This window comes from Lipophrys pholis (assembly GCF_963383615.2).
Source record: "Lipophrys pholis genome assembly, chromosome: 23".
Taxonomy (NCBI): domain Eukaryota; kingdom Metazoa; phylum Chordata; class Actinopteri; order Blenniiformes; family Blenniidae; genus Lipophrys; species Lipophrys pholis.
Window position 1 is genome coordinate 2,913,277 of NC_137645.1, and position 9,278 is coordinate 2,922,554.

General features: G+C 46.4%; 1 protein-coding gene across 1 annotated transcript in view; it reads left to right on the forward strand.

Moving 5' to 3' along the window:
• The first annotated feature begins 6,101 nt into the window (after nucleotides 1-6,101).
• ndfip2 (Nedd4 family interacting protein 2) overlaps nucleotides 6,102-9,278 on the forward strand; it is a 4,680-nt gene continuing 1,503 nt past the window's right edge. The window contains exons 1-6 of the mRNA XM_080493231.1: nucleotides 6,102-6,302; nucleotides 8,141-8,351; nucleotides 8,536-8,666; nucleotides 8,753-8,840; nucleotides 8,919-9,043; nucleotides 9,138-9,204. Coding sequence (XP_080349357.1) covers nucleotides 6,276-6,302; nucleotides 8,141-8,351; nucleotides 8,536-8,666; nucleotides 8,753-8,840; nucleotides 8,919-9,043; nucleotides 9,138-9,204 — 649 coding nt within the window. The 5' untranslated portion in view covers nucleotides 6,102-6,275. The remainder of the gene's footprint in view (nucleotides 6,303-8,140; nucleotides 8,352-8,535; nucleotides 8,667-8,752; nucleotides 8,841-8,918; nucleotides 9,044-9,137; nucleotides 9,205-9,278) is intronic.

Genomic DNA, 9,278 nt, shown 5'->3' on the forward strand with positions numbered 1-9,278 from the left:
CCTTACCATCATTTCTGACCCATTTCCATCATCATCCCATTTTTCATATTTTCTGGTCAGTCTATAGCCTTACCATCATTTCTGACCCATTTCCATCATCATCCCAATTTTTCACATTTTCACCATTTTTGGTAAGTCTATAGCCTTACCATCATTTCTGACCCATTTCCATCATCTTCCCAATTTTTCCTATTTTCAGCATTTTATAACCTTACCATAATTTCTGACCCATTTCCACCATCATCCCATTTTTCATATTTTCACATTTTTTGTTAAGTCTATAGCCTCAACATCATTTCTGACCCATTTCCATCATCTTCCCAATTTTTCATATTTTCACAATTTTTGGTAAGGCTGCCTTACCATAATTTCTGACCCATTTCCATCATCATCCCATTTTTCATATTTTCACAATTTTTGATAAGTCTATAGCCTACCATCATTTCTGACCCATTTCCATCATCATCCCATTTTTCATATTTTCACAATTTTTGATAAGTCTATAGCCTACCATCATTTCTGACCCATTTCCATCATCATCCCATTTTTTCATATTTTCACATTTTTGGTAAGTCTATAGCCTTACCATCACTCTGTCCCTCTGCATTTAAAGGTTGGTGCAGAAATATTCTGCTTTGCTGTTCTCCACTCAAAGCATGAAAATCTGTAATAAAGAGCAGCAGTCTGTGAGGATGTGTAGCTCACACAGTCAGGATGGCGTTTAGTGTTTGAGAGGTCACGGTTCAAGTCTTTGATGTGCCAAATTTTGATGGTCAAACCTAAAATCGAAGACTTAAATACGCCAGGAGAAGTGTTCTGTGTATCCAGGTGCTTGTGGCATAGTGGGTTGTTCTGGGTTCCTCGCTTCGGAGGACTCAGACAGAGAGAGGTTCGATTCCTCCAGGACACTTTCCCAAGTGGGTGGTGTTAGATAGCAGGGTGTTCAAGTCTTTGATGTGCCAAATTTTGATGGTCAAACCTAAAATCAAAGACTTAAATACGCCAGGAGAAGTGTTCTCTGTATCCAGGTGCTTGTGGCATAGCGGTTTGTTCTGGGTTCCTCGCTTCGGAGGACTCAGCCAGACGGAGGTTCGAATCCCTCCAGTACCAGGACACTTCCCCAAGTGGGGGGTGTTGGATAGCAGGAATTGTAATGTCGGTCAGGTTCGGATGGTTGGTCAGGTTGGGATGGTTGGTCAGAGTGGATGGGTCCGGAGAGGAAGAGAGAGAGGGAGGGAGAGAGAGGGAGGGGAAAAAGGGCTGGCAAAACTAAATCCCTTATTGAGTTTATAAATTTAAAAAGAAAAAACACCTTTGTCATTTTTTTCCCCCTCCTACTTACCCCCCTTTTCCCTCCTCCTGTTTTAAGCCCACACACTCCCATTGGCTTCTCACACACTAGCTCCTCCCACCCTTGGTTCCTCCCACCATTGGTTCTTCCCACACACTCCCATTGACTTGTCACACGCTCCCATTGGCTTCTCGCACGCTTCCATTGGCTTCTCACACGCTCCCATTGGCTTCTCAAACACTTCCATTGGCTTCTCGCACGCTCCCATTGGCTTCTCGCACGCTCCCATTGGCTCCTCGCACGCTCCCATTGGCTTCCCGCATCTCTGAGTCTTCTGGTGATCAAGAACCACCGTGAGGTGGACTCGAACCACCGCCCGTCCACCAGCACCGAAGCATGGATGACAGTCTTAAACCACTTGACCACCATGTCTTCTTCTTTGCTCACTTCTCCTGGCGCTTTTGTCTTTTATTTTCGACAGGTTGCACTTTGAAAATGGTAAAGTTTGAACCATCAACCCTTTGCTTGATAGTCACACTCTTATCTCAAACAATAAAGAGACATAAGTTCGTCAAGTGGAATTGAACCCACGTCCTGCTGCATCAAAGAGCAGCGTCCTTCCTCACTGAGCTAAACAGGATGGTGTCATCGGTCTCACCGATCTATGGATATAGAAACACGTCAAATAGAACTTTTGGAATCAGGGTGCTCCCTGACCAGAACTTGAACCACTGACACTTTATGACAATGAGAGCGGTGCTTCTCACTGAGCTAAACATCAGACAGGTGTCCCTCTGGACACTTCAGCCTTTGTCCTTAGTGGTTGAAGAAAAATGACCAAAGACCAACGACCTTGGTGTGGGAGACTGAGGTTCACCTTCTGTAATCCCGGGTCCCTAAAGCTAGGGTTAGGGTTAGGTTCAGTTACTGGTCTGAAGGAACTGGTCTGGAAGACCAGGAACTAAATGTAGGGCCTGAACAGGCCAGGAACTGAATCTAAGCGGAACCCTACCTATAGGCTATGGCCTTACCATCATTTCTGACCCATTTCCATCTTCATCCCAATTTTTCACATTTTGGCCAATTATGGAGTTAGGAGTTTGTGGTGGGTGGGTCCAGGTGAGGTAGGGTAGGGGAGTACAGGGAAAGAGAGGGAGGGGAAAAAGGGCTGGCAAATATGATTATTAACAACCCTTTTTTGTGATTTTAAAAAAATTACCATGGTCTTTTGTTGTTGCCTTCCCTCTCCCATCCCATCCTACTCACCTACCCTCTCCTGTCCTGTCCTTTTACCCCACCCCATTGGCTTCCCACACACCCCCATTGGCTTCCCACACACCCCCATTGGCTTCCCACACACCCCCATTGGCTTCCCACACACCCCCATTGGCTTCCCACACACCCCCATTGGCTTCCCACACACCCCCTTTGGCTTCCCACACACCCCCATTGGCTTGCCACACCCCGACGTCTAGCACTCTGAGTCTTCTGGTGATCAGTAACCACCGTGAGGAGGACTTGAGCCGCTGCCCGTCCACCAGCACCGAAGCGTGGATGACAGTCTTAAACCACTTGACCACCGTGTCTTCTTCTTTGCTCACTTCTCCTGGCGCTTTTGTCTTTTATTTTCTACAGGTTGCACTTTGAAAATGGTAAAGTTTGAACCATCAACCCTTCGCTTGTTGTGTAAGTTTAGTGACAGCAGTGCTGTCCACTGAGCCATCAGTCTGTCTCAGGGACACATGGACGGGTTCAGCTCTATAGTCACACTCTTATCTCAAACAATAAAGAGACATAAGTTCTTCAAGTGGAACAGAACCCACGTCCTGCTGCACCAGGAGCAGCGTCCTTCCTCACCGAGCTAAACAGGATGGTCTCATAAAACAATTCCAGAAAGAGACATATAACGTCCACGATCTGAACTCCGTTACAACCTTAAACATCTTTCTATGGATATAGAAACACATCGAATAGAACTTTTGGAATTTGTGTTTAGAAAAAAATGACCATTGTCTTTTTTTTTTGCCACCCATCTCCCTCCCCTGTCTCCATCCAACTTACCCTCTCCTGCCCTACCCCACCCCATTGACCTCAATCTGTATTCTCAGGCCCTTTAGTGATCAGGAACCACCATGAGGAGTACTTGAACCTCCACCTGTCCACCAGCACCAAAGTGTGCATGACAGTCTTAAACAACTTCACCACTGTGTCTTCTTCTTCTCTCACTTCTCCTGGCGCTTTTGTCTGTTATATTTTTTGCACTATGAAAATCATAAAGTCTCGAGGACCAAAGTTCAGTCCCTTCTTGACTTGAACCCTTGACATGTTGGACCAGAGACAGCAGAGCTTCCCACTGAGCTAAGTGTCTTTCTGACCCATTTCTGACCCATTTCCATCATCATCCCAATTTTTCATATTTTCAGCATTTTTTGGTAAGTCTATAACCTTACCATCATTTCTGACACATTTCCATCATCATCCCAATTTGGCTAAATGTGTACAAATTTCACCATTTTTGGTAAGTGCAGCAAAGCGTGCACGACAGCCTCGAACCACTTCACCACCATGTGTTCCTCTTCACTTTGTTCTCGTGGCGCTTTTGTCATTCAATTTTTTGGAGGTTGCACTTCTTGAAAATTACAAAGTTTCTGTCCCAAACGTTGGTGTTCCATCTGCCTTACCGACTGAGCTGAACCTTTACTCTGACACCTGCAGAAAGATTCACCTTTATACTTTCACGTGATAGAAACAGTTTGAGAAAAACTCTCATGACTTAAACTTGAAGGTGTTGGATCAGTGACAGCAGTGCTCTCCACTGAGATACCTCTCTGTCTCCCTGATGGATGAACAGCTACAACTTGATACACACATCTATGTAATAGCAACTCATGATATAGAAAACATATAAGGAGGGAGGCCACTGACCTTCTGAAGTGCTCCTCTCCAGTTTGAGGTCTTACCCACTGAGCCACACCTCTAATGAAAGCAAACCATGAACACACCTTAATGTATATACAGAGTTTATGAGTACACAATATAGATACAAGTTGGTCAGAAGTTGAACCCTTGACATTGGATAGTGACATCAGTGAAAGTAACTACTGACCCAGTGGATGCCAGGAGGACAATATCATCTCAAAGGACATAACAAATACATTTTCATCAGTACATTATCGAATTTTTTAATCTAACTTGCATAAAAAAACCTAATTTGACCAAAAACAGACCCCTGAAATAAATGAATCTCTTTCAGAATCACAACAGGTGCTTCACTGTCCTCTTGTGGTCACTATTTCATTGTACACACGTTGGTAGTACTTACTACTTCTTACCACCAGATGGCAAACTTCCATTTCTCAGTTGCAGCGCCTTTTTACTGCCATCTTGTGGACAAATGTGGGAATTACAACAACGGTCCATATCGTCACCAGTTGGCTCTGCAAATAAGTTCAGTGAAATCTAAAGTATGACGTTCTTCTGCTGGAAAAAAAGAATTAAATAAAAAAGAATAGATTAAGTCTTTATTGTCACTCTGTTAAAAACAGTGTTAGCAGTAATATCATTATGTAACAGCCTCCTGCATGACGGCAGTGAATGCACAAGAGTAGACACACACACGCACGCACACACACACACACACACACACACACACACACACACACACACACACACACACACACACACACACACACACACACACACACACACACACACACACACACACACACACACACACACACACACACACACACACACACACACACACGCGACAGTAAAATACAACCAAAATAAAAACCAAGACAGGAAAAACAAAAGGATTTACAAAAGACGGTGCAGTGGCTGTGCTGATTGTGCTACACAATGTTACGAGACTGTGGATATTTAGACAGACTTTTGCTGCCACCATGGCGAATTTACATTTTCAAATGTTTCACAATGTACGCCTGTGATTTAATATTTCAATCTCCATTTAAACAGTTCAAAACTACTTTTATACAATCTGTTCTCTTCATATTTTTTGAAATTTGTGAACTTTTTGCTTTTGAACTTAATATTACACTGGCTAATTGACATGATCTCCAATAATAAAGAGTGATTAAAGTTCATCTGGAGAGTGGATTCACCTTCAGGACATAAATTAGAATATATATTTATTTTTTACAGATATCAAGCTTGAGAATCAAACCACAGCCTGCTACCTTCAGAGCAGTAGTCTTCCTCACTGAGCTACACAGACACACTCACATCAGAACGATTGGCTCATTTCACCATGAAACATTAATTAAATTCAGGTAAAACATCAAAAACATGCAGGCCGAGGAATGCCTGTCTTTGACATAGAAACACATAATATTTCAGCTCCAAAAGCAACATGGTCACTGGGTCTTCAGTGGACCGCTTCACCTTCAAATCTCAGATTTTGACTATGACAAGCTTCCACGTAATCTGGAGATTAACAAAAACAACAACTTGTGTACATATTTGTAGGCTCAAAACTGATGATGTGTCCAAGGGTGTAAAAGACAGAATAGAAATAGTCATAACAAATTATCCATTCATATCATCTGGTATAACAAATAAACACAACAAATCCTTTTATTTTTAGACTATTTCGGGCAGGATGTTGCTCAGGGAGTTATCTTTGAGTATTTTCGACTAATTGTTTGTTTGAAAGATGTGTTGACCTACATTTATGCCCTTCAAATAAGCTGGTCATGACTTTCGAAAGAACTAAACTCAGGTGGAGACGTTCTGCTGTTATGCTCTTATTCTGACATGTGTGATCTGCTTCCGCCGCAGTTCTTTTCTCCCCCCTCTGTTGTTTTCCAGCGTCACTCTGAACATTGCAGCCATTTCTGTCCCGGAGAGCCGAGAGCCGCCCCTCTGTCCGTGACTTCAGCCCCGCAGAGAACCGAGCCTTCAGCCGCCCCCCCCCCTCCCCTCTCTCTCGGCTGGCTCCGGTGCCAGCTTGAACCCGGTCGGGATGGACCCAGCGAGCCGATACCAAGTGGTGAGTGGACGGATGAAAACAGCGTCTGGTCCGCGGCCCTTACCTCTCAGGAAACCAGGCCCCGACTTCCACCACTTCCGTTTTTTGTAAACCATACAAACTGCCGTGAACCACAACGGACTAACTTAAACACGCCACGCGACCCCAGAACACCGATCCACGCTGTGTTTGAATCATTTGTTTGGCCTGTTTTTTGGCCTTTTTTCACAACTTCCGCGTCTGTTAGCAGCGTTAGCTCGCGAGGCCTTCTGAAGTTGTCAACAACGAAATACGTGAACTCTGGTGCGTTTACGTGTCGTCTGTAAAACTCACACACCGTTACATAACTGTTAAAAAAAACAAAAAACTGAAATACTTATACTGGTACTAAGAAATAATAATAATTACGTTTGTGTTAATGTCCACTGTGATGGCTGAACAATAAACTGTCATCATTTTGGATATATTTGCTGAGACAAGCCCAAAACTTTTTAATTTGTTGATCCAACAAATCTGTATAAAAGTGTAAGAAACAATACAGAGAGTGAAACTTGCCTCTTGGTTATTACTGCTGCCAGATAAAGTGTGCTTTGTTGCTGGGATGCCTGTGGTTTTATGCCTGATAATCCCACAGGATTGATTTCCGGCCAAGGGAAATGTTCAACGCAGGGATTTAAGCAACCCTATCCAGGTGTTGTGTAGATCCAGCTCGGGTCAGAGGTGTCAGGTGTTGTGGTGCCTTCACTTCTTGGCTCTTCCTTGTTGTTTCTTCTGCTCTGGCCCCGCTGCAGCAGGACTTTCGGGTATATTTGGACACATGAGGAGGCATGTGGCTGTGTTGTTAGGATCTTATGTAAGCCGCTGTACGCGGGGGTGCATTATGGTCTGTCCTTGATTCGGAGCCAGTAGGCAGCGACTCATTCACTCCCGGGATATTGAAGCTTACCAAACTTGTACAAAGTACATGTGTTTCCGTGTTATTGCAGAGGGCGTTTCCACAGCTTTCGCTTATTTTAATGATGACGTTTTTTTCGCAACGCCGAGCCTTTTCATGCTCTAATCCAGTGTAATTTGTCTGTAATGTTTCATGTGTCAACACAAACCAGCAGAACGACTGTCTGCTGACTGGCTTGAACATTTGTCATCGCCGTCCCCTTTAGCAGCCACATCTCTGTGTCGGAGGAATTTGCTTTGGGAGCGAGGAGCAAGACGAACTTGCTCAGGAACGTGATTAGTCTGCGCTTTCAGATTTGCTCGTCCTCGCCGTAGAGCAAAACACATTTTTCAAGGTCGTCGCCCGCCTTGTGGAGATTGCCTGGCGTCTTGGGCGAGTGGACGTCCCGCCTCCCTCCGCAGCACTTACTTATGACAAGTTTCTCAGATGGCGCCCCGGTTACCCGATTCCGCGCGGCTCCACTTTACAGCGGACGTCCGTCTGTTGACATGCCGATGTCGCCGCCACATTCTGTTGAGGGCAAACACCAGGAAGCTCTGCAGCAAGCACACACACACACACACACACACACACACACACACACACACACACACACACACACACACACACACACACACACACACACACACACACACACACACACACACACACACACACACACACACACAGTGTTTTTCAGGAGAGTCATTCTATTCAAATGAAGCACTGGTATACAGGTGTGTATGGATCCCTCCCCTCATGAGCCGTTTACATAAACACCTGTTCATCGTCTGACCGGGAAGAAACAATAACGGCTCATAATGAGTGTTTCCATGTTTAACGTGATCCTCGTGGTCCATGTGGCCGCAGCTCCAGACGCTCTCTCGTGGTTCAACGATGCATTTCTGTCTATTTCATCCTCCAGTTGCACAACGAGGACGACTCATCGGAGGCCTCCGGCAGCGAGCAGCAGCCGTGCACGTCTGCCTCAGTCCAGGGCGCCGCCGCTGGCGGCGTGGACCAGGACCAAAACCAGAACCCGTCCACAGGGGAGTCGTCGAGGACGCCGGGAGAGGCCGAGGCACCGCCGCCTCCGTACGCCTCCATCGACTTGGGAGCGACTGCCGCGACACCTGGTATCACTTTTCTAACTCTTTTCGTGGCGTCTGTTTTCCACAGTGTGGTCGCCCGTTTCTAAAAATAGCAACGGGATTTCGTCTCGTGGCGGCGCCGCTGCAACTGTTCAACCCTGTACCCGTGAGTCACGTCCATTTTCCATGACGGCGTCGCCACATTACTCTGTGGTCTGCTTCTCTTCAGAGACGAGCTTCAGAGGCGACTTCCCCGTCCCTCCGCCGTACAGCGTCGCCACCTCGCTGCCCACGTATGACGAGGCAGAGAAGGCCAAGGCGGCCGCGATGGCCGCCTCCACCGTGGAGGTGATCACTCGGGTAAGGAGACGTGACGTGTTCCCGAGGTTTAAAGGTCCCGCCCTTCTCCCTCGCCAACAACAACGCCTTGATGTTTGTGTCTCCAGGACGACGAGTTTCCTCCCAGAGACGATTTCAGTGACGCCGATCAACTGCGAGTCGGAAACGACGGAATCTTCATGTTGGCGTTTTTCAGTGAGTTTTCGCTTCGTCTTGACCGCAACATGTAAGGCACCCCTCTGAAGTGTTGAGCACGTGGCGTTTCCCCTCCAGTGGCCTTCCTGTTCAACTGGATCGGGTTCTGCCTGTCCTTCTGTCTGACCAACACCATCGCGGGACGTTACGGCGCCATCTGTGGCTTCGGCCTTTCCCTCATCAAGTGGATCCTCATCGTGAGGGTACGCCGGGCTGGATACCTGAGGAAGAACTGTGGATGAAGCTTCAGGAGCACTGACTCTTCTCTCTCTCTCTCTCTCTCTCTTCTTCCTCCAGTTCTCCGACTACTTCACCGGCTACTTCAACGGTCAGTACTGGCTGTGGTGGATCTTCCTGCTGCTCGGTGAGTAACGCCGGCGCCTCGCCTCTGCCGAGTGGACGAGCACGGATACGTGACCGCTTCTCCTCCTCCTCCTC